The following is a 26,627-nucleotide window of genomic DNA, read 5'->3' on the forward strand; positions in this document are numbered from 1 at the left end:
ATAGATAGATAGATAGATAGATAGATAGATAGATAGATAGATAGATAGATAGATAGATAGATAGATAGATAGATAGATAGATTTACATAATAATAATAATAATAATAATAATAATAATAATAATAATAATAATAATAATAATAATAATAATAATAATAATAATGATAATGATAATTTATATTTATATTATTTATCTTTAGGACACTCAATTTATTGTAAATTAAAAAATAAACACACACTCTATGGTTTTGTTTTGCATGTTCTGTATGTTATTGCTATATTACGTCACTTATGGTTTTGATGTATTTACAGTTTGGATGGAGTATCTCGTAAATAAAAAAAAGCAATTTCCTCAATAAAGCTCAATAAAGTGTATGGTGTTTTATTTTATTCTGTTCTATAGGTCAAAGCTTCAAACTGCTGTAAAATGTACATGATTTCCAGATCCTCAGACAAAATGCTGCAGAGATCTGTTAAGCTTGGGAAGATACTACAACACCATTATTTTTTTCAACACAAACTGAATCCAAGGAATGTAAAACTAACATGCAAAAAGGAAGTTATATATCAAGTCAGTGTCAAAATACTAACAGGTTGTCTGCATGGGCGTAAAGTTATCCCAGATGGACAGGAAGACTGGATCTTCCATGACAAATCTACCTTTGAGTGTAAAGAAGCACGATGTGCCAAAAATGAAAAAGGCTGAGGCCGTGATAAATCTAGAATCCGGGATTGCAGCATATTGGATTCAGTCTACATGTCATGGGGTTATTTGAAATTGTTTGAAGGTACGACTAAAGCAGATATATAGTGTTACAATACTGAAATATTTGGAGCTCAATTAACTAAGTATTCACTTTATATTGCCTTACATAATTATTCATTCCCCTTAAAGCTGCAGCAGCAACTTTTATAAATAATATATTTTTTTTAATATTTGTTGAAACTGTCACCATGTTGTGACAGTATGAGGCAGATAATCTGTGGGGAAAAAATAGTTCCTCTGCCTTCTCCCACTAACTAGAAACAGTAAATGAGAGTCTTAGCATTGTCAATCACCCACGTGTGTGCTGCTAATCCTCCCTCCAGCTTCCTTTCTTGTTTTTTTGCTATTCTACTGTAGCCACCAATGACAGATGAACAGGTTTCCATCATTAGCACATTCACAAGGATGATTGGCAGCACTAAGACATGACTGAGCAGTAACAGCTCAGTGAAATCAACCTTTTCATAGATTACCGGTCTCATACCATTCTGTCATAACAAATATGTACAATACTTCTTTAAATTAAAGTTAAACACTACAGCTTTAAACATTTTTACATTAAAACAACAAGCTAGGATTTATTTCATTGTTGTATTTTGAAACATTCCTCTATTGTTATTTTTAGACCCTCCTTAAATAAAAAAGTAAAACTTTCTCATGGAGACGTCATATAGTGTTTTTATTATGAATTTTGCAATGTTTTCTGACACTTTTCAATAACAATTACTCAGCATAATCCATGTTGGCATTATATCATTAATTACAGGTAATGTTCAAATAGCAACATAGTAATAATGTAAGTTTTTAACCAACGCAATTTTTATTCCTTCTTAATGTGACACTTGAAAACAACAGGCCTTATTTTTTTTTCACTGAGAGCCTTATAGCACTGCACATTAATAGGCTACACAGACAGACAGCAAGAGACACGGAGGGAGAGGTGAGGGGAGGAAGGCTGGGAGGGAGGGGAAGCTGAGGAGAAGCACACGGTTGTACATTCACTGAACCAAAGACGACAGATGAAACGGGAAGGAAACAGAAAAATAACAAAAGCAACACACACACACACAAAAACAAATAATTTATTTTTAAATGTGGACAAAAAATAAAATCCCCCGATGAAAGAAAACGAGCAAGACATTTTGAAATATCACAACAATGTGCCCTCCTTTTTTTTTTGGTGATGCAAATTCTTAAATTACAACAATATTACACACAAATTAGGATACACTCATCAAGCCAAAGATGATCATCCTTATCACTAATACTACTCTTTATTATAGCTATCATCTTTATACTATTTTCTGATCCTGGAAAGGTGACTCCTTAAATGGAAAAATAAATCATAATCTGCTCCCTCTCAGAAATGTGCAGTAAAAGAGAAAGAGTGAATGCATTGATAAGAACAACAGCAATAACAATAATATCGCAATAGTCATTGTTGTTTGTACAGAAAAATTAATTACAATCGATACAATCAAAACTGCCCAAGCTGAGCGGACATTCTGGAAACAGCAGGGGTCGTGGGGGTCATGGATGGTGCTTGTGTGTGTTTGTGTGTGTTTGCAGTATAGAGTAGCGAGTGAAACAGTGACATGAGAGTCATTTATAGGGAGGTCAGAGAGGCCAAGTGCTGTTTTCTTATTTTGTGGCACAAGCTGCAGCGCTGCAAAGACTCCAGTTTGAAGCTGAAACTTTGACAACGTCAATATTTGAGCTTTTATTTTGGAGTATTGCAGCAGAAGCGCTTGTGTTGGATGTTGAGGTCTGCGGTTGGTTATCAGGAGATCAATACAGAATACTGCAAAGTAAACCAGTCTTACACTGGATCTCAAAGGTGAAGATCCCCTCCTAAAAAAACATAATAATTCAGATTATTCTTCTCCTCTAATGTGACATTTATTCTGTAAATTCAACAAAGCCACAGTAATGTGGTTTTTTATTACTACACCATGAAACAAACGCTTTTTTTTTTTGCTTCAATTTCAGGTTTTAACGCACATGTCCTCAATTACAGTGGCTCTCATTAACCAGAAATAAATCAAAAATAGAAAGATGTTTTTATTTCTTAGTTACAGCCACAGTTTGTATTTTATAAAGCATCTCACTGGTGGCCAGAGTTAGGTAGTAACTAGTTACATTTACTCGAGTAACTTTTTGGAACAAAATGTACTTTTAGGAGTATTTTTACTATGCTCTATTTTTTACCCTTACTTGAGTGAAATGTTTGGATACTCAAGCAAATGTGAGTAACTTCAACCAAACATTCACCAGACACAGACCTGCAGTTTTTGTTAAAGTTTATATTCAATTACCGTAAATAAATTTCGACTGATTTTGTTATTTTGTAATCATATTCATTAGAATTATTTTCATTTTGATCCAAAATTTACACATAACTTTATATTTTGGTCCATTTGCTGATGTAATTTTTACATATCAAATGCAAAAATGATACTCAGTACTTGAGTAGCATTTTTACCAAATACCTTTTTAGTCTTGAGTAGCTTCTTGCTACTTTTTTACTTTTTCTGGAGTAAATATGTTGAAGTAGTGCTACTCTTACTTGAGTACAATATTTGAGTACTCCACCCATCTCAAGTGGAGGCAGCATAATGCTGTGGGGTTTTCATCTAGAGAAACTGACAATTTCTTTAAAACTCTTCCAAATGGCAGTAAGCTCTGACCCCAAATCTTCATGAAAAGCTGAAGATCAAGATGGATTTTATTTCTCAGCATCACAGAAAGCACTTCACTGATAAACTAAGAACTGAATGCTGAGATTAAAAGATGCTTCTAGGATACGTTAGATACGAGGAACCAGAGTTATCTAGTGAGATTATTGCATCTTTCTTGTTTCTTTTTCAGTTGAATTTCACAGCTTAAATGTCTTTGGTGGTAGAAAAAGTTTTGAAATGTATTTTAACAGGAGTGTGTGCACCTTAGAGATCCACTTTATTACATGAATGGAAATAAAATTGCAAGGACATAGAGGTGTTTCTTTTGAATAGCTGAGTGCGTCTAATCTCACTGCCTTCAGTCTGTGGTTAGAGGAGACGACGCAGCGAGGGAGAGCAGAGCTTGTGCACAGACTTTCTGAGTCTCACAAAGAGGCTCAACGATGTGTCGGGATCAAGGATTGTGTCTTTGCTTAAGGATTGACTCAAAACCTTGGTGCAACTGACATTTTGCTTCATTCTTGTCATTAACAAAGGATAGAATACAATCAATATTTTTCTTGATGATTAAACAGTCCCTTTCAACCAGGGTTACACTATACAGACACCAATTTCTGCGTTAGAACGAGTGCACCACAAACGATTCTGGTGGAGGGGGTTTGTTTAGGCGGGTAAATTACATTAACTGTACACATTGTGCCATTGAACATTTAAGTGGAGAACAGCAGCCAGTTGTCGGCTATAGGTCACATATGGCGTTTGAGCGTCGAGAGTATTATGGTGATTGTGTTGTGCGAAGTGTTTGTAAGCATACATTCCTTATACTAGTGGAGTCAGTTTGATATTAAAAGTGTCGGAGTGTGTGACTGGGGAGCTGATTTATGGAGAGATACGGCTCAGTAGCGGCGGGCGTTTCCGTCTCTGCCCTCCTTCTTGATGATGATCCGCTGGTCATCACTTGCGTCGTCAGGTGACTCCGCTGCCTCCTCTTCCTCCTCCTCTCCATCGCCCTCTGTGTCGGCAGAAATGCCCATACGGGATTCGTAGGACTGGGAGAAAACAGGAGGGCAGAGTGAATAAACGAAAAAATAAATCGATTTATCCTGACACCAATCAACGGGAAATGATCTCTACCTCCATTGGGTTGACGATGATGGTGAGCGCCGAGTCGTCCCATTGGTTGCTGCCCTCTTTAGCCCCGCCCCTGGAGCCTTCACCCCGACGATGGATCGAGCGAATTCGGAAGACACCGAGGATCACCATGACAACCAGGAAGCCCACACAGACCATAATGATGACGGTGGCTGCTCCTGGAACCACTAAAAGAAATGAAGAAAAAGTGTGACAATTCTGGAAAGTGTGGTGTGCCTTTAAATTTATTCTGATAACTCTGTTTAAATAAAAGAACAATGCAGAGAACAGTCCTTTGAAGTCCTCTACTTGGTGGATGTGTGACAGAATGGACATTAGAAGTATTACACCCCCTCCCTTTTTTTACTTTACTTTATTTAAAGACTTCTTTTGACCGTGCCTTTGGGCTGCACTTCCCCTGCTTGAGCTGGGATGCAGTTACAGCAGTTCGCCACCAGTTGGCACATGGAGCACGGTGAGCACTCCTGACTCAGCGAGCCAACGGCAATTTAGTGCAGTAACGGCTGGTCAGCGGAGGCGCTCACTGTCGCTCTTGTCTGTGTTAACAGTGTAAAGAAAATAAAGAACCTGCGAAAAACACACTGTCTAATCATTAAAGTGTGCAACAAAAATTGGTGGCCCGTACGGGGATCAGCGGTGCTTCAGTAAAGAGAAAGAGAGATCGTGGCACACCAGCGATGGAGTTGGAGCAACTGCAGGACCAGCTAAGTAAGGCCCTAGTGCAGTTGAAAGTGGACCAGCTACAAGAGGTGTGTTTATATGGAAAAGTCTCAGCAGAAAACCAAACCAGGAAGCACAAGCTGATCAGTCTAATAAATACAGCTGTAGATACAGCTATAGATTGTGAGGAAGAGGATGTGGCTTGTGAATTCCTCAGCAGATTAATATCAAAAGCTAAAGAAGTGAGCGAAAATGAGATGTCACAGATGGTCGATGATGCTGTGAATCAGGATAATGCTGCTCTTATAAGTTTGCAAGAACAATATGCAGCATTACAGTTAAGTTTCAGGCTGCAACAAAGAAATTACAGGGATAAATGGCAAAATTGGAAAACAAAGTGAATAAACAACCTACCAACCCCATTGTAGCACATCCACCAGAAGTTACAATAAGAAGAGAATTTAAAATTAATGGCCAAATTGGAGAAAGAGGTCAGAGAGACAAACTGTCCTATTCAAACCTGATCCATCAGATTGAAATGGGCCTAAAAAGAAATCACAGTGAAGTGGAGATCATAGAGGCTGTGGTCAGGGCTATTAGCCCAGGTCTACCCCTCCGCGACATGCTAGAGATCAAAACAGACCTCACTATTGCACAGCTGCGAACAATACTAAAGGGTCATTACAAAGAAGACAGCTCCACTGACCTGTACCATCGGTTAATTAACATCACACAGGACAGTAATGAGTCACCACAAAATTTCTTGTTTAGAGCAATAGAGTTAAAAGAAAGATTGCTCGCGGCATCTAGAGAACCTGGCTCTGAGGAAGATTACGGCCCAGAACTGATTCAAAAGAAGTTTCTGAGAGCAGTAGGAACAGGACTTATTAATGATAATGTTAAACATCAGCTCAAGAACTTCCTGGATGATCTGACAGTTGCAGATGATGTACTGATAGCAAAGACTAATGAGGCAGCTAGTATTGAATGGGAAAGGCAACAGAAGTTCAGAAGGAATAATAAAGATCTGAAAGTGAGGGAGGTTAGAGCAGAAGCACAGGCAGTTCCCAAAACAACAGTTGGAGCAGTTTGGGAGCAAGAACAGCCATCTTCCATCGAAAAAAAAAATAGAACTGGAAAAGTACAATCATCTGCTTCTCACACAGAAACTGAGCTCCTAGATGCCATCCGACAACTTCAAAGTGAGATGCAAGACATCAGGAGACTGGTTAATGACTCTCATTTATCTATTTCCAAATCAAAACCAAGTCGGAGGCGTGGATGTAAACATTGCCAGGAAAACAATAGAGGAGAGTTTTGTGACCATTGCTTCAAATGTGGACAAGGTGGGCATCTATCACGTGGGTGTAGATTTGTTAAAAACACATCAGACAGGCCCGGAGAAGCAGATATGTCTGTGAGCAGTGTGACATCTGTACCAGCAACAGAATATGATAAAAAGGAAAATGACCAAACAGGAAATGGACACAAGCTGACCACTGACATCACACATCATTCGGAACTTAAGTGTATGGAAGGAGTGAGACATGCAGCACCTGAGTTGAATGAGAGTGTTGGTATCAACCTCCTCGCTCCATCACAAAGAGACAAACTGCTTAACTTGATTGGAAAGAAGTGTACCATTATCTGTCTGCTGGATGGAGTGGAAACCAGAGCTCTATGGGATACTGGATCACAGGTCTGCCTCATGAGTGAAAAATGGAGAAAGCAGAATCTCCCTCATGTTACTATCAGAAGTCTCACTGAGATTATTGGACCTGGAATATTGGATGGAAGAGCAGTGAATAAGACACCAATCCCTTTTATTGGCTGGGTTGAGGTCAAATTTAAATTACCATCAGTGAGTCAAACACAACTAGAGCTCTGGGTGCCAGTTCTAGTTGCTGAAGAGGATGCAGTGGGAGAAGAACCAATCATTGGTTACAATGTGATTGAGTACCTATTAAAAGGGGTCTAGATCCTCCCACCATCATCACAGAAGCTGTTAGTACAGCATTTTCCATTGAAAGTAAGAAGGCAGAGGTATTTCTAAAAGTCATGAGAAATATGAAGGAGGAACAGGGCATAAGTACTGTTAAAACATCGAGAGAAAACTTCATCATCCCAGCTGGCCAGACGAAGATGGTGAAGTGCAGTACACGAGCTGGTCCACTTGCAGGTCAGCAAGGAGTCCTGTTTGAACCTCTGTCACAGTCGCAGCTACCAGAAGGACTAAGGGTTAAAGAAGGAATAGTGTGCCTACATCAGAGTTCCTGGTCCTGCTTCAGAATCCCAGTGAACAATGATACTGCTCATGACATTATTTTACCCTCCAAAAGCAAAGTAGGTCAAATCCAAGCAGTAAAAGCAATGTATGTGGCACCAACAGAATCAACAAAAATAAATGAAATAGAGACACCAAATTTCAATTGTGAAAATGGAACTTCAACAGGATCAGAGAGCAAAGGAGAAAAAAAGGAGAACCAAAATAGGGCTGAAAGTGAAGATCTTTGGGATCCACCAGTTCCCATCAGCCACCTTTCCCCAGCACAACAGCAGTTGGTGAAACAACTACTCCGAGATGAGTGTAAAGCCTTCTCTCATGATGATTATGATGTTGGAACCATCCCCTCACTGCAGCTCAAAATCCGACTGCAAGATCCCACACCAGTGACAAGAACATATATATCTGTTCCAAAACCACTGCACAATGAGGTAAAAGAATATCTTGAAGATTTGTTAAATAGAGGATGGATCACAAAGTCTAGGTCAAATTATTCTAGCCCAATAGTCTGTGTCCGTAAAAGGGATGGTAGCCTCAGACTGTGCTGTGATTACAGAGAGTTGAATAAGAAGTCTCTGCCAGATCGTCATCCCATTCCCGCATACAGGACATGCTAAATAGCCTGATTGGAAGTTCTTGGTTTTCTGTCCTTGATCAGGGAAAAGCCTATCACCAGGGCTTTCTGGAAGAATCAAGTCGCCTCCACTGCATTTATCACACCGTGGGGTCTGTATGAATGGGTGAGAATACCATTTGGATTATCATCAGCACCAGCAGAGTTTCAGAGGTCCATGGAGGAGTGCCTGACTGGACTACGTGATGAGGTGTGTTTGCCTTACCTGGATGATAATTTGGTGCACTCTAAAACATTTGAAGACCACTTGAATCATCTTAGAAGTGTATTGCAGCGTTATCAGGAAGCAGGAGTCAAGCTGACACCAAGGAAATGTGACATCTTTAAGAACCAAGTGAGATTTCTTGGAAAGTTGGTCACAAAAGATGGATATACAGTGGATCCTGCAGATATTGCTCCTGTACAGGCTTTGAGAGAGAAAAACCCTCCACAGTGGGAGAACTGAGAAAATTATTGGGATTTGTCTCCTACTATCGCAGTTACATCCCAAACTTCTCCGGCATAGCTAAGCCTCTATATGATCTTCTCTCCTTAAGCCCTGAGAAAAGGGAAAAGGAAAACACAAAAGCGAGAAGTAGGGAAACAAAATCAGAACAGTGGACAATTACCATCATCACACCCAATTATATGGTCAGCAAAACATCAAGAAGTGCTTGGCCAGTTATTAGATTTTCTAGTGAAGCCACCAGTATTGGGTTATCCGGACTTTGAACAACCGTTCATTCTACATTGTGATGCTTCACAAGAAGGGCTTGGTGCTGTACTTTACCAGAGACAACAGGGAACTCTAGCAGTCATAGCATATGGATCCAGAACGCTAACACCCCCAGAAAAAAACTATCACCTTCATTCAGGAAAACTGGAGTTCCTGGCTCTGAAGTGGGCCATCTGTGAGAGGTTTAGAGATTATCTCTATTATGCACCACCATTTACAGTTTACACTGACAATAACCCTCTTACATATGTGCTTTCCACAGCTAAACTGAATGCAACCACTCATCGATGGGTTGCTGAACTGGCTGATTTCCAGTTCTCAATAAAGTATCGCCCAGGTAAAGTAAATGGAGATGCAGATGGTCTCTCCGAATGTCACTCAGCATGGAGGAGTACATGCAAACCTGCACACAGGTAGTACACCCAGAGGTGATGAACAGTGTTATTCAAGCAGTTGCTCTTCAGTTTCAAGACTCTGAGCCATGGCTATGCCCAGCAACCATCAACAGTCTGGTCACAGAGGAATGTGATGCATCAGTAAAGGACATCAGTAGAGCAGCTCTTAGACAAGCTCAACAAGATGATCCAGTGATTAGTGAAGTATTGAGATGTGTTACTGCACAGAAAAAACCAAAGCATGGCTGGCACAAGGGCAACAGGTTGGCTGTTGCTCTGATGAGACAAAAACACAGATTATATATGGATGAAGATGGACTACTCCACATAAGACAGCCAGTCGCTCACAACTCCTTCTACCACAGAAATATCATGCACTTGTTTTTAAGGAGCTTCATGAGGAGATGGGTCATCTTGGAGTTGAGAGGGTGTTGCATCTCATCAGAGATCGTTTCTATTGGCCTAACATGCAAGGTGATGTTGAACACTATGTCACCCGTGTATGCAGTTGTTTGAAACAAAGCGGCCCAATAAACCAGCTCGAGCCCCTCTTACCAACATCATCACTACATACCCATTTGAGTTAGTCTCCATTGATTTCTTACATCTGGAGAAATGCAGTGGTGGGTATGAATACATCCTTGTAGTGATGGATCATTTCACACGGTTTGCCCAGGCTTATCCTTGCAAAAACAAAGCTGCCAAAACAGCTGCAGAGAAAATATTTGGGGATTTTATTTTGAAGTTTGGTTTTCCCACAAAGCTGCATCATGACCAGGGTAAAGAGTTTGAAAACAAACTATTTGCATCACTCGAAAAGTACAGTGGAGTCAAGGGGTCAAGAACAACGCCATACCATCCGCAGGGTAATGGTCAGGTTGAAAGGTTCAACAGGACACTACTTGCCATGCTGAGGAGTCTGCCAGAAATTGAAAAAAAAGATTGGAAATCTTCTCTACCAAAAGTGGTTCATGCATACAATTGCACAGCAAGCTACTGGCTATGCTCCGTACTTCCTCTTATTTGGTCGTCAGCCCGGCTCCCATTGATCTTATGTTTGGTCTCAGTGAAAAGAACCAAAGCTCTTCCCACCGGGATTATGCAGAAAAATGGAGGACAAGGATGAGTGAAGCCTATCAGTTGGCATCCAGGACAGCCAGTAAGCAAGCGATGAGAGGAAGGCTCACTATGATAGGAAACTGCATGGAGGGGAGTTGTATCCAGGTTGCCGAGTGCTTGTTAGGAATCTGAATGAGAAGGAGGACCAGGAAAATTGAGAGCATTCTGGGAAGATAAAGTGTACCTTGTTAAAGAAAGGAAACATCAGGACAGTCCTGTCTATGAAATTCACCCAGAAAGTGGAAAAGGGCGAATCAGGACCATCCACAGAAATCTGCTGCTTCCATGCGATTTCCTTTCAACGACAGAACCAAAAGTAACCACTCAACCTAAAAGACCCCGAAAAGAGAAAGAGAAGCAGAGACATGCAGACAGCTCTGATGATGAAGACGACTGGGAAGCCATCATTCATCCACCTCTACAGCATCACAAAATGGAGTCAGATCATCTCATCGAGAGTCAGCTGAGAGCGGAGGCACCAGAGTTCCACCCAATCAACGAGGACATGCAAAGGGACTGCATAGCTGATGGTGGTGGACCAGGGCAGCAACCAACTCTTGGTGAGGACATGGATGCAACACTAGAAGACGACTTTCATCCAGAGAACATGAACAGTGGAGATGAGTCTCACCAGTCAGCTGCCAGTGACCAAGAAGAGACTGACATATCACCCCACAGGGTGGGAAGGTATCCTTTTCGAACAAGAAAACCTATGTTACGATTCAATTACCATAATTTGGGACAGCCTAACCCTAACCCTAACCCTCTAATGTGAATAAGTTAGAATGATTTGCATGATTAAATACTTTTTGATGTATCTTAGGTAGAATGATAGATGAGTACCCATGGTATCAATTTCAGCATGTTTTTAAAGGTAGAGTTTACTTTTAAGTTAAAGTACCTTACTCTCAGAAGAGATTGCAGATATTTACGCTACTGGCGGATCAAGTGGTGGATTGTCATCGTGCACAATGACGTCGACTGCAGCAATGTGACGTTAATAGGAGATATATGTCATATTGTCGGACTGGACACAGCATAGCATCTCTTTGAACATTCATTCTGACTCCTTCCTAGAAGTACTCTGCATAATTGTAAAGCATTAAAACATGTTTGCTGATTTATTTGCTGTAACGCTAGGGTACCCGAATGTCGGGACGACATTACATTTTGGAGGGGAGAGTGTGACAGAATGGACATTAGAAGTATTACACCCCCTCCCTTTTTTTACTTTACTTTATTTAAAGACTTCTTTTGACCGTGCCTTTGGGCTGCACTTCCCCTGCTTGAGCTGGGATGCAGTTACAGCAGTTCGCCACCAGTTGGCACATGGAGCACGGTGAGCACTCCTGACTCAGCGAGCCAACGGCAATTTAGTGCAGTAACGGCTGGTCAGCGGAGGCGCTCACTGTCGCTCTTGTCTGTGTTAACAGTGTAAAGAAAATAAAGAACCTGCGAAAAACACACTGTCTAATCATTAAAGTGTGCAACAGATGAGTAAAGGTTTGTTGAGAAACATTAATGAATAAACACCAACGTGAAGACTACAGAAGATAGGTTTGGGTAAAGGTGAGAAGAGGTTAAAAGCAGAGATTAGGGATAAGACAATTTAATTCATAATTAGTCATAAGGAAAAGACAAGACATAACTGGCCCTCCGCACTGACAGACCAAGCAAGGAGAGTATCAATCAGAGAACCAGCCAAAAGGCCCATGCTAACTCTGGAGGAGCTGCTACTGGTTTAGACAGACCAGTATCTTTGAGTTAGAATGGTCCAGTCAAAGTATAGACTAAAATTAACTTGAGAACTGGTGTCAAAAACTGATGCTTAGAGACATCCTCCATCCAATCTTACTGAGTTTGAGATTTTTGTGAAAGACAGTGGGCAAAAAAGAATAAGTTGTATTTATGTGGATGTGCCAACTTAGAGACAAACAGTGAATCACAAAGGCGATGAATGAAAACACTGGAACCTCTTCTCCACCCAAAGAGCCAATTTTACCCTCAGTTCAGCTAATTAAACACATTTCAGGCTGCAAATGTTACTTGACCTTTTCAATAAAGAAAATGGACATCGTGGTGGACATCTACAATAAAAATGTCTTTTTAAAAAAGAACCATCAATTTATTCCTTTTTTTAGTTGTTTATTTTTTTAATAATTGTTTGGGGTTTTTTTTGCACTAGTGGGCTTTATTTTACCGTAATGCAACAGAAAGAGGGCAGAGAGAAGGAAGGAAAGACATGCGGCAAAGGGAAACAAACTTGGGACAGCAGCCACTGCGATACTCAATGTTGTTATTTTTAGGTTTTTAAGTAAAGAAAAACATAAAACTAAAAGAGGCTGAATAAATTTCCTTCTGTGGAATGTGGATATTGATGGAAAATTATGTAAACAACTGGGAAGAAAAATAGATTTTAGAAAGCAATACTGGCACTTTTACTGCCATTCATTAGTTGACATACATATACTGAATACAAATTCAATACATGTATGTCTTGAACAAAAGAAAATCAGCTTAAACCCATATTTGCTGGTTTATTTCTGTTAAAAATGGTGGGTTCTTAATAATGTTTAGCTAGAGTTATTAAGACCCTATGTAGACGATGCAAAGAGCCACTCAAGGCTCTGGCGCCGCAGGTTGCAGACCCTTCATTTACAATGTGTTAACAATAAAATACATCAGAGTTTGTGGTTATGATGTGAGAAAATGTTTCTGGGGTTTTAATTTTCTGGCTTCAGCTGATCTTTATAAGACAGACGAGTCAATGTGTCATCAGTACAATCAACAAAAGATTTGAAAAGTTGTCCAGCTGGTTTAAATATTCACATTACCTGAATGAAATTTACCTCAATAGTTATGGAGCTGCATTATTAAGATTTCAGCTCAAACACATGAAGTTCCTGCCAACTCTGTCACAAAATGAGGGTTTCTATTCCTGTGAAATTCTCCTCCAGATCCATTAATATCCTTGTGACTCATGGAGCCGTTTATGGAAATGCATTAAGTTTAAAGATGTATTTATAGAGCAGTTCATTAGATGGCCATAAACTAGCTGAGAGATCATTAAACAGGAGACAACTTGTTCTTTTATCTCTATTCAGGACAGATTAAATGGTTTTGTTTCTTGATTCAGTCTTAATGAAAGTCAAACATGTTTACTGATATGTTGCTACTATCAATCTGTTCCTCTGAGGAAACTTTTATTGAAAAAAAGGCAAAACTTTCCATCTAGACAACATGAAATGTGACTGGAAAGGCAAGACTGAGACATGAAGAGTAGAAATTTAACAGCTTTGTTATAACAACATTAACATTTTTAAGTATCGAGAAAAACGTTAATGTTAAATCTTTGGTTTTACATTATTGGTTGTTCACTCTGAGTTTCTCTTTTGTCTCCGCATACAAATAAAAGGCGAATCAACTCCTGCAGCATTCTTCCTCTACTCTTCATTTTGACTTGCAGGTGCTTGACAACAGCTTAGTTCTGGTCACTATTTTACATTTTTAGAAACTCAAGTGATTCTTCACTCATTTTGGTGGATGTGTTGGTTTGAAAGCTGAACCAGCTGTTTGCCTCAGTCAGGATGCTCAGTCCGTCATCAATAGGTTTGACCCAAACCCTCTGTCAACCTCCAGGACTTAACTGCCTGTCAGTTTGGGTTTCACTGTTTGGTATTCAGCTCAGAAAATCTGGCTGCCCTCTGCAAGGCTCTGCGATCCACTCAATGTCACACCTGGGAGTCGTGCATGGCGGCCCAGCCTAATGTCAAATCTTTCTGGCTGAGTTTCAGAGTATTTTTGTGTCAGTCATTTAAAACAATAACAAGATCAACCACCACTTTTTCACAAATGCTGAACCAGCCACCTGGGATTATAACTAAAGCTACCTCTAATTTTAAAATTTACGCTACACGTTTAGGATTCTCTGTTTAGTAAAGCTTGTATTTTCCTTGTTGATATTGAAGAGAGACCTATTATGCTAAAATTCATATTTTGCATGCTTTTGTACTTCCATTTGGGTCTCAATTGCCTCTAAAAACAGCTCAAGCACTTAGAAAGAACCCAGCCGGTTACTGGCAATAAGTTGGTGTTTTTTGGTGTCTGGAAAATTACTTGTTTTAAAAACCTTCAGAATGTAATGTGTCAAATCAGCAGGCACGTGCCGTTACCTAGCAACACCAACAAAGCCCAGTCCGTCACCTAGAAACCCAACCTAACATTTGGTCAGCTCATTTGACCGCTACATGCGCTGTACAATGGCTGCTGGAAAAGACAAGTGTTTTGATGTTTAATTACCATCCAGAAACCACTTGCTGCATTCTTGTTTGTTGTGCAGAAAGCTCCACTTGTGCTTTTCAAAGATGAATGAATGTATAATTGTGCCTCTGTTTGCAGCCATTTTCATGTGCAAGAGTTTGGAAGTGTGGTCAGCAGCAACTTATTACAATCTAAAGTGACAAGACACCATAAACAGCTCATTCTGAAAAGAGCTTAACATATCCAGAACTGACCAGACTAAAATCTTATTATCAAAGAATAATTTTGTGTAAAAAAGGTAATGAACGTGTTTTGTATAGCTTGTAGATGTATCCTAAACTGTTCAAGGAAGAATACTTTAATAATTTTCCTCCTACATCATGAAAGGTTTAAGGTTTAAAGAATGCTTTTACGGAAAGGAATTAGTTGGCAATCAGGTGGTTAAGGAAATATTACCTGAGTTGCGATGTGGATTCGGCAAGGTGTGTCCACTCAGCTCTCCAGAATGATGAGATGGATGGAGGAACTGCTGCTGTGAGGCCAGCAGGTGGGAAGGGTGGTATAGGCTTTCCAAAGAGTGAAGAAAGTTCACCTGAAAGTAGTGAAAACGTTACAGAATTTATAACCTAGAAAGCAACCCAGTTAATATAGAACATTCATTGTGACACTATCATCAACGTTCCAGCTTTTGTTGGAAAAATGCTTCAAAAGGTCAAGGCTAAGGTCTGAAAGCTGTTATGGATGTTGTTTGAGCGATGTTTCTCGTTACCTCCAGAGTCAACTCATTGCTTGTGTATCTGCCATTCATCTCGGAGCACGACAGGCGGAACCGCCTCTCAAAGCGGCCAGAGCCTCTGGCCAGGCGGTACCGGACTGAGCGGAGGACGTCCTCGTACACAGAGATGGATTCAGCACCTGGAGGAGACGGATAGGAAAGAAGATCCCAGAGGCAAGAAAAAGAAGACAGAGAGACAATGTTTGGACAGCCACAACAGAAACAATATCCTGGCCTGCAAAAACATTCATACACTTTTTCACTTTCTACTGGGATTTTACATAGCAGACCAACACAAAGCAGCAAATCAAGGCCTTGGAAGATGAATGAAAGTAAAGGTGATTTTCCCTCCAAAAATATCAGTGTGGTGTGCATATGTAATCAGCACATTTTGGTTCCAATACCCCCAAATATAAACGAATACAACCAAATGCCTTCAGAAATAACCAAATTAGTGAAACATGAATATGACAAAATGTGTGCTAGAAAACTAACACAGAGCTAACACATGCGTTAAAATAGGCTAGCACTGGGCAATATGGCTGCAAAACAGGTCAAGATGTAAGCCTTTCAGATCAGTCGATATCGATGATTATTGATTGTTTTAAATATCTGGAATACAGCCAAACTGGCAGTGTGACCTTTCCTGTTTCATGCATTTCACAAAGCTCGCCGCACAGCATTCTGGGAGATGTAGGTAGAGGAAAGAGTTTAACCAGTCAACCGCTCACAGCAATCTACTAACTCGCTCACTTTTTGGTTGCCTAGCAACTCACTCAGCCTTTGGTTGCCTAGCTATGACTTGTAGCTAGGCAACCAGCAGCTTAACTGGCACAGTAAATAAAAATAATGACAAAAAACAACTTTGTGGAGTAAAAACTTTGAACAAAACAATAAAGTCTGGCTGTATTTCAGTTATTTAAAACAAAAAACGAATCATTAATTACCTATAGCCAGTTATCAACTTCAACTGATAAGAAATGTTTATATCATGATACATTTTTCACCCATATCGTCCAGACTTAAAATCGTAAAATTTGCTTCTTTGTGAATCAATAAAGATACAGTAATTTTAAAAATGCATTGCAGAGCAGCAGTACCTGTAATTGCGATGTAAGCGGTGGTATTGATGATATCCAGTCCTCGCTCTCGCACAACGTCCATGTCTACCAGAAGCTCCTCCCGCTCTGGATTCAGCTCCTCTCCCAGCGGCTGCACCTCACATCCGTCCAAAGTGTGAGCCACAGCATCCGACATCAGGGCTAAGAGGCGATGCAGAGTATGACATAAACAAACATAAACATTCCCGTTTCTGAGTAGAAACTAAGAATTGTAAACATTAAATCTCCATGTCTTTGCTCACCTCCGCCCTCCATGCCCTGTGCAGCTGTGTTGACAGCATGTGACAGTGAGCAGACGATCCGCAGCTCAGGGAAGAGGGGGACACCGCGGGGTCCTTCAAACTCAGGCGCCGGACGGGCCAGATGTGGGCCAACCCCGGACAGAGAGATCTGAGGGGCATCAGGCTGGAGAACCACCAGGTATCCCTCCAGCTGTTTCAGTGACAGGCAGCTTTCCTCATTGAAACACCTGGAAGAGAATTACAAACAAGAAAACAGATTTATTTTACAGCCTTTGAATGGAGTATTCAATCAGCCTATGAAATTAAGACAAATACAGGTCCATTTAAATTTATTGAAACGTGTGGAAATCACTAAAATAACACATTTCACTGTGGTAGAACAATTCAGTGTTTGTGTTCTACCATCACAAACGCAAATTTGGACTATAACAGGAAACATAAGATCACATGTTACTAGAGGAGGGTAGAGCACCCAAAAACTCTGCTTATGAGAGTAGCACTACTTCAACATGTTTTTGCTTAAGTAAAAGTAAAAAGCAGCCATCCAAAAAAATTACTGGAGTAAAAAGTACTTAGTAAAAAGTACTGAGTAGCTGATCAAACTTTTAATATTTAAAAATTACATCATGAGGTAGATCAGAAAATAAAATTACTTGGACATTTTGGTATTTTAAAGGTGAACATGAAAATAATTAATATAAATAAAATCAGGCAAAACAAAAAATTTTTGAAATTAATTTAAAATTTAAGAAACTTTAAGAAAAACTGCAGGTGTGTGTCTGTGTCTGGTGAATTTTTGAAATTAATTTAAAATTTAAGAAACTTTAAGAAAAACTGCAGGTGTGTGTCTGTGTCTGGTGAATTTTTGATTAAAACAAGTTTGTTCTTCATTCAGCAGCGTGTAGAGTATCCAGAAATTTTACCGAGGTGAGATTAGCAATACTTCTCCTGAGTAAAAGTAAAAAGTAAAGTGCAGTGAAAATACTTCTTTCACTATTCTCTGTTGCTGGAGGATTAACCTGGCGACTCTGAAACGTTTTTCTTTTGGTCACTATTTTTATCCTCTCTTAGATTAAAATAGGTAATATAAATCTGAATTAGACGGTTATAATAATCTATAAATTTAAATCTGAGAAAAAGACAGACACTTGAAAACTTTGCATTCTCATCTACACTGTAAAAAAAAAAAACATCTCTAATTTACGGTAAAATGCTGGCAGCTGTGGTTGCCAGACTTTTACCACATTTATGCCATAAAATTCTGGCAACCGCAGCTGCCGACATTTTACAGTAAATTAGAGACGTTTTGTAGAAAAAAGCATTTATCTTTTGATAAGCACTCTGAATAAATCTTCTTTTTAATACTGTATATTTAAGGTCACTCTTAATCAGTTTATTAAAAAACATTTTTGTAAATATTTTGACTAATATCAAATAGAATTTCAATCCTACTTTTACTGCTACGGCTGTGTTTGCTTTTAGCTATTTTTCCTCGTTTATTATCCATATTGCATTTTAACTGGGTTTTGATATTTGTTGCTATGATTCATGTTACTCCCAGTCTTGCCCAGGTCTCTCTTGCATTAAGAGATTTTTAATCTGAAAGGTTACATACGTCCATACATTTTGTTAATCAGGAACAAGTAAACAGTGATTAATGTGATGTTTTTTGAAGTTTTGTTTCAGTTCAGGTTGCATTATTTATATAGCGGCAATTCAAAACACGTCATTTCAAGATATTTTACAAGACAAACAGATCCAGTTATGTAAACTTCTGTTATTAAAATACAACACATTTCTTCTTCTTTCCAAATGAAGTTAGCTCAATAAGAAGGTAAAATTTATGTTTTAGACACTAAAGAGACAGTTTAGATATTTTAATAACCAGTGAGACTGAACGGGTCAAACTGGGTACAGTGTTTATAGATACCCAGAAGGGTGATGATGATAGTAAGACTGTTTATTCTTTAATTAACCATACTATTGTGGCAGAAGCAGAAAACTTCATTTATTTCTCTTTTTTTTTGTTTGTTTGTTTGAAGCTCCTTATGGTGTAGCGATAAGGGGAAGACAATTTGTCGACTTTTAAAATTAAACCAAACATATCAGTGAATCCGACTGTTGTTCGTTTCGGTTTTCCGGATGATGCAGCGAATACCGACTAAATTTGGGAATCTTTCTTTGGCTTTAATTTTTAAAAAGCCCAGAGGCTTTTGGGGAGCAGATCAAACCGATGCTGAACACGACTTTAGGCAAGCTTCTCTGGCAGCTCACTCCTCCTCTTCCCATGTGCACCAACATCTTTAAACAGAGTGTGACATGCTAAACGAAATCCTCACAGTTAATCAGTGTTGGTTTTATTTTACTGGTTAAACAGTGTCACCTTGATGTTAGGATTTAACTCAAAGCAGAACAGCTGCAGAAAGCATGGCAGAGTATTAAAAAAACAACCTATTCCCCTGCTCTGCTATTCCACTGTGACCGCGTCGCCATTTATCTGTTGTGATGCTGAAAATAACAAACGTGCAAACACATTTCTGCTGTGTAAAATGTAATTTTCCTGCAAGAAGAAGAGAAAAAACACTGAATCAATGACAAATTGCTACAATTTCTTTACCAGCTTGCCCTAAAATTCACCATCATATGTGAAAGGGTATTAAGCTGATTAAGTGGTGTGAGTGTGTGTGCTATATATCCACTATCAGAGTAAGCAGCTGCTTCTATCGGCCTCTCCAGAAGGGCCTGCTGTTCAGCCATCTGGTTGACTCCTGGGCTCAAATCAGTCTAAGCTTCAAAAACGCAATAAAACATGGCAAAGTAAAGAAAAAAAAAGAAAAAGTACTCTCCTTGAGCAGAAAGCAAAGAGGGGAAAAAATCTGTGCATGCCCTTGAATTCCTGGGATCTTTAAACTGTCAGATAGAAAAAGCCCATCAGCTTGATGCATGGCTTCATAATCATCTTAATCTTATAAAAACATGTGACTAAAACATTCATGTTTAAAGATAGCAATGAGAATATCTGCACAGGCTGCTGCTGAAAGTGCAGGCTGGCTGTGCCCTACAGGGAAGCAGCAGAAGCTCAGGAAAGGTTTTTCCTTCATTCAGATTCTCTCCTGCACTTTGCTGCCACATCACACCAATCATTAAAACTCACACTTCTGTTTCTAAAACCAAAGAAAAATAGCTAATATGATAAGTTTCTCCACATGTACAGTCAGTAAAACATCTGTAAAGCAAAAAAACAGCTGGAACCGGATACAGGTTTGCACAGACTCTCAATATTTACATGCTGTCAGGGCCGGCCCAAGCCTTTTCAGGGTCCAAAGCTGATTTTAATTTGAGGCCCTCATACCAACAGGTACTTCATTATTCCTTGGCGACTCCATATGTGTAACATACCTAAATGTTTTAACCACTCAAAGCGCTTTACGCTAGAGTCACATTCACCCATTCGCACTCACAAACACATTTATGCACTGATACGCAGATTGGTAGGCAATTTGTGGTTAAGTACCTTGCCCAGAGGTACATTGATATGTGTCAGGAGGAAGCTGGAATCGAACCTACAACCTTCCGATTGCATACAGCCACAGTCGCCCCATAATTTTACTATTACTATTAGGGTAATTTGCAGTTATCTGACATCATACCAGAGCTACTATAGCTTTTGACTTCAACCTCACAGGAGCAGCAAGCAAGCAAAGGTGGTTTAATTAATTCACATTTTGAAATGCAGGGTGGTATTTAAGTGTGGCATATTAATTTAACTGTTGAAAGTAACATTTGCAGATAAACACTGAATTTACAGTAAACAAGTCAGCAGGTTTAATATATTTTGATTGTAAAATTTGGGAGAGATGTGTGAAATGTGCAATTTATCATTACGAAGTAAAATCGAATGATGCTTTTGGGCCCCAAGCACCCGCTTAGTTCACATTGCCTTGGACCGGCTTGGTACACAGTAAATGTGCGTTGTGCGCTAGGAACAACAGATGATTGGAAGCTTGTGTAGTATTTGATCAATTATGTATTTAGCACACTAATTTGATAAGTAGGGGGATTTTTATAAATAAATAACAACCAGAAATATACAAATAAGAAAAAGTTTCTTTCACTTTAGACATTAATACTAAAAATTCATAAAAATCTAAAGATAAATGATTTGTGATTTAACTTTAATCCACATTCACCTTAATTCAACACAAAAAATGAACAAGCTCCACCTGCTGTTGACTGTCAATGAAACCTGAAGGCAAACCAAAGAGGTTAGATACTCTTTGTTATCTTCTGCTAGTATATATTTATGTTCGACCTTTACTGCACATAAGTCATTATCTCAGCCGAGTTAAGGTCCGGTTTATATGGACTCAGTGTGAAGTGAAGAAGCAGCAGTGCAACACACAAAGGGGTCATTTATTTTGACAGCTGAGGAAAAGTAAATGTTCGGTATTTAATTAAACTATTAGTGAATCTTTTCATCAGACCAGTGCAGAGGCCGACTGTCCTTTCAATGGAAAAATGCAACTCTGAGAAAATAAGGTGCTCTTCTTTTCTTTTCCCCTAATTTCACTCCAAATAAAATGTATAACATACATTTTACACAGATAAATCAACCTGGCTGCCGTTAGTGACTCCATGCGACTTATAATAAACAACTTATTATAAACAACTCTGGGCTTGTCTTTTCTAAAGTTGCTTGCAAATCTCATGAGTTGCTGGTATTTTGGGCTTGTTTTTGAATGTGAGGTTGCTTATCTGGCCTTGGCTTTCTTTCTGAGAAAAACCAATAAAAACCTGCACCAGCTCCCCACAACAAAGCAAACAGGAGCGGTTTGGTTGTCTTTTCCACGGCCCCATTTCCTGGTTATTGCGCCTGCCTGAATTGACTCGGCACATCCCAAGAGCCCAACGTGACAGGCACACGAGTGATGAGACAGCGTGAGAACTAGTTGCAGTAAGTGGGAAAAATATGGGAGAAAATATAATAAATAGTGAGGGAAAGAGAAAGTAGTGGCATGTCTCAAAGGCATGTTGTATTGAGATATTGCATCAAGAAATACGTGGCCAACATGCTAAAAAGCAAAAAATATATATAAATAAATAAAAACTGCAACTTTCTGTTCAATGTGATATATCTGCAAAATGCACGTTCCTTTAGGTCAGAGTTCAAAAGTATAAATTACTCAAATAATTTAAACAGATTTTAGAAGTAATTTGTGTTCCTATCCTTAACCATATATTATGGAGGTTTTTCTCCTGTGCTTCAGCTAGCTTTAGCTTTTCTTCTTGCTGCTTAAGACACAAAAAGTGACAATTGTAAGCATCTAAGCACTTGTTTTTGTGCTTATGATGTGACTACACTTTATTATATTATAAATTCAGACACTCTAGATAATGTGTGATTTCTAATCAACAAAAAGTCAAATGTAAACAGACAGATTCTCTTGTTTATTTGCGTAACAATAGCTCTGGTTAAATGAGCGTTGGCTGTGAATATTTTATGTTTCGGTTCATATGCTGCGTAAACTAAAGCTAATTTATTCATTTGATGCTAATAAAGTCATGACTTCATATCAAACTGTTTAAAGGGATAGTGAACTTATGCAAATTTCTCAATCTGAAGAAAGTAATTAACATTTAGCGCTGTCATTATTTTGATATCAGAGTAGTAATAATTTTGGTAAAGAAAGTCTTTAGTCGGATTTATTGACAGTGAGAAAAAAATAGTTTTTGTGAAATGTGTGCAAGTTCTCTAACCTCTTCCCTTTCACTTACAATCTGGAACAATTTGCCTATTTAAACTGCTGTTGATGTAAATTTTATTGGTGCGATCTTTGTGCTCTATTTTCTCTTTAAAAGTCTGCATGACTCTGCTTTTCATAAGTATTTATATTTGACGTAATTCTTTCTTCTGACAGTGTAATCTTTTTGCATTGTGTATTAAGAGAACTCAGGGATCAAATGTTTCCTTTTTACAGCTAAATTAAATCTTAGTTTATTGGTAATTTCCTGGCTGCATTCAGTTTGTCTTGGGAGAAGATATGTCCCTTTAAATTTTCTGCGGTGCTGCAAATCATTTGGAGTTCATAGAACGTTTTCATTAATTATAGGGTTCTTCTACCTGAGGGAAGTGGTGAGTTTGAGAGGTCGGACTCCAGGGGTGGCGAAGCGAAGCGAGTTTCTGTAGGTGACCTGCTGAACGGCTCGGTTGAAGCTCTCGATGTCGTCTCCCTCCAGCACCAGGACCGACTGACTGGGGTTCACATGGACCTGGAAGGACAAGTAATCAACATTTTATCATACAAATTACCCGTCTGTGAAATCAAATTAGACTTTTAACCTTCAGGTTAATTCAAAGCAATAAAAATATTTAACTTATGGTGCCTTGCAAAAGTATCCACATCCTCTGATTTTGACACATTACAACGACAAAATACCATTTATTTTTCAGTGGTTTTCATTTCACAGACCAACAGAAAGTAGAAAATAACTATGAAGAAAATGGAAATTATAATATAGCTTTCTATAATCTTCCACAATTTAAAAATATGAGAAGCTTAGAGAGTATTTCTGTTCAGATACATTTACTCTGATACCCCATAAATAAAATCCAGTGAAAGAAGCACCCTTGAAGTCATCAGTAACCACCAGTAGTCTGTCAGCGAGACACACAGCAAAGGGGCATAAAGATCTCTAAAACTCTGCATAGTTCTCCCATAATATCCATAATAGCACACTAATATGGATATTGCAGCAAATACACAGAGGAAAAAATCCACCTATCTGTTTCTTGGCAATAAATTAATGATTTTTGGTGCCTGGAAAATAAATTGTTTCAAAAACCTCCAGATTGTTAAGTCACATTGAACGGGGATTGCACCATTACCTAGCAACCCAACTCAAGCCTAGCCCTGTCACCTAGCAACCCAAGTGGAGCTCTAGCACATTTGGTCAGCTGGTTTTACCACTGTATACGCTGTACAATGGCAGCTGGAAAAGACTGATTCAGATTTTGTTGTCGACTTACCATCCAGAAACCACTTGTTGCATTCTTGTTGCATTCTTCTGCAGAAGTAGAGCAGAAAGCTCTACTTCTGTTTTTCAAAGATGTACAGTTGTATAATTTTGCAGTTTGCAGACATTATCATTTGCTAGTCCAAAATTTGAGTTGATGGGTGTGGCCAGCAGCAGCTCATTTGGATTTAAATAAGTTGAAACAGTTCATTGTGATAGCTCAATATGAGCAGAAATGACCAGACCATAATCTGATTTTATAAGAATAATTTTGTGCAAAAAAATGTAATGTTGTTTTGTGTATTCTCTCAATCTATCCCAATCTGTTCAAGCTGAGAACAGCTACCTGAGGTTAATAGGTTACCTAAATTTTAAAATCAACTATTTTATGGTTTAATCCAAACAAAAGTAGAAAATATCTCAGTAGGTAATCAGGTATTTTGTATGTTCCTCACGGCCTGCGGCAGCAAACACAGTTCTGGTAACCTGCAGCTCTCCTGAGGCGTTACCTTCATCCCAGAACCCAGAGTCTCCAGGTCTCCGAAGTCCAGCCCCTCCCTGCAGGCGTACAAGCACTCCACCACGCTGTGCGGCTCCACGCTGCCAGGACGCACCGTCACCCCTGACAGCAGGCCATGGTAACCACCCACAAACTTCACTAAAGTGCAAAAACACGTGATATTGTCTCACCAGCTTGTAATTTGCACTTTGTTGTTGCATCAGCAACAGGAAAGACAATCAGCTGAGCATTTGTTTGAAACAGGGAGGTCACCTGAGTCTTTTCCCTCTGGGATTGTGTTGTTTAGTATCTCCTTCTGCTTCTCTTCGGGTTCTGTTGGGAAAACCACAGAGAGAGGCAGAAAAACAGAAAACAATAAGCCGTACTGAGACAGACACTTCAAAGGAGCGTGGTGCGAACAGACAGAGGGTGCAAAGATACACAGAAAGCAGCAAAAATACAGAGACAGACTATAAATAAATACCACAAGCATGCAGAAGTGAGAAAACTATAGTGGATCTTCAAAAATGCAACGTCTCCTCATTATCTGGCAGCAGCTGCCACCATGCAGCCAGCAGACACAGTGGATGAAACACTGAACGTGCTTATGTGTGCGTGTCTTTTCTATGATAATTAGCTGCCAGAGCTTCCCATTTTAACGAGCGGTTCTGCTTTAAGTGGCTCTGAGCTGCCTGCCCCCTGTGTTGTTCTGCTGCTCTAAATAATTGATAAATTATTTATATTATTAGGCCTTAAAGACAAGACGCAGCAACCACACTGAGTAAAATGAGGAGCACGATGCGGTTTGTCCTCAAGGTGCGTCTTGAGACGCGTCATGAGGCGCAGCTGGCTACCTTTGGTGGTGATATTTGTTAAAATGACATGCCAGCTTTGGATGAAATTAAAAATGAAAATACGAACCCCAGCAAGCACCGATGAGCATCCTCTGACGGGGCGCAGGGTTCGGGATGGCACCGTTGTCATGGATGAGGGCAGGGTCAAAGGTGACGCCGTCCACATACAGCGTCACTGATGGGAACTGGACACTGAGGGACAGATGATGCCATTCGCTGTCACACACCTGTTGGACGAATATAATACAGAAAAAACAAGAGCTTCAGAAAATCCTGGCAGATCTGAGGGAACATCTAAGCTTTTTTTAATTTTAATTTTAGGAAAAGATTATTGTTGTGTTCAAGTTCCACTAAATGAAGTTATACAAGCTGAAAAAAACATATTAATGCTAAATATGCTGCAGCAAGTACAGGTGAACGCTGAGGTCAGGAATATTATTTCAAAGAAATTACCTGAATGAAAATGTTTCCTGAAACATTTGAAAGTTGAATTTGCTTTTGAGTGCCCACAAGTAATATGTAAATATCAATGTAAATTTAATTTAATGTAAATATCCTTAAATTCAATTTAATTTATTTATGTATCTCCAATTACACGCAAAAAAGAAACACAGAAGAACTGATCTAATGGTGTTGAAGAAAAGTAAAAAAGTAAATAATTAGGGAATGAATCGGGAAAAGAGTCAAGTTATCATCAGTTGGAGAACCTTCAAGCATTTGGCATGGCGATGTGAGTAATGCCAAATGAACCACTCAGTTGGCTTCACTCATTAGTGGTTGTTGTTGGAGCAAAGCATCTGTGCAGCATAGCTAGAGATTAGAGACATTTGTGTAGCATCAGCTGAAACTGAAGCAATGCAAATGTGAATTAAGTTAATAAGCTGTCTCTAGTCTGAGCTGATGCTGTGCATATTACAAGATTAGATGTGGAGAAAAGCTATATTTGAGCGATATTTACGTAAAGTAGCATATTTTTGTACACCCCTGAAATACAAGGAAGATAGGTAACAGTGTGACAAGACAGCTTTCTTGTACTTTTCCTCTGCTAGAGATAGATTTTAAGAGCTGACACTTCTTTGTCTTGGTCGAATTTCTTCTTTTATTTAGGCACTCACTGTACAATACACTTAGACACGGGACTAGAGTAGAGAAGACAAGGAAAAGCAGCAAAAATTCATTAAAAAATATTAGAAGTCTTTACAAAGCTTCAAGGACTCATAATAAAAATCACTTTAGGAACTACAAAAAACCCTGACTCAATTGAAATATCACATAACAAAATAAGGCATTTACTTTCATCCAAAAGCCAAGTAAGAAATTATCTGCAAGTAAAATACTTGCTTAAACATACTTTCCACATTTTACTGAACATTTCTTTTGCTCTCCATTATTTTCGTTTTAGGTTTCTTTATATAAACAGAAGCAAAAACACTGAAAAAATGGCAAGGGAATTACAGCG

General features: G+C 39.1%; 1 protein-coding gene across 2 annotated transcripts in view; it reads right to left on the reverse strand.

The window, feature by feature from the left end:
• Positions 1-1,428: 1,428 nt before the first annotated feature.
• The window catches only part of clstn3 (calsyntenin 3), a 44,857-nt gene continuing 19,658 nt past the window's right edge, over positions 1,429-26,627 (reverse strand). For both annotated transcript variants that reach the window (XM_044116853.1, XM_044116854.1), the window contains 10 exons: positions 25,236-25,395; positions 24,588-24,647; positions 24,325-24,473; positions 22,923-23,071; positions 16,802-17,028; positions 16,539-16,700; positions 15,433-15,578; positions 15,120-15,255; positions 4,579-4,763; positions 1,429-4,493 (listed from right to left, as the gene is read on the reverse strand). In XM_044116853.1, the coding sequence (XP_043972788.1) occupies positions 4,341-4,493; positions 4,579-4,763; positions 15,120-15,255; positions 15,433-15,578; positions 16,539-16,700; positions 16,802-17,028; positions 22,923-23,071; positions 24,325-24,473; positions 24,588-24,647; positions 25,236-25,395 (1,527 nt within the window). In that variant the 3' untranslated portion in view covers positions 1,429-4,340. The remainder of the gene's footprint in view (positions 4,494-4,578; positions 4,764-15,119; positions 15,256-15,432; positions 15,579-16,538; positions 16,701-16,801; positions 17,029-22,922; positions 23,072-24,324; positions 24,474-24,587; positions 24,648-25,235; positions 25,396-26,627) is intronic.

The sequence above is a fragment of the Gambusia affinis genome, linkage group LG05, assembly GCF_019740435.1.
Source record: "Gambusia affinis linkage group LG05, SWU_Gaff_1.0, whole genome shotgun sequence".
NCBI lineage: Eukaryota > Metazoa > Chordata > Actinopteri > Cyprinodontiformes > Poeciliidae > Gambusia > Gambusia affinis.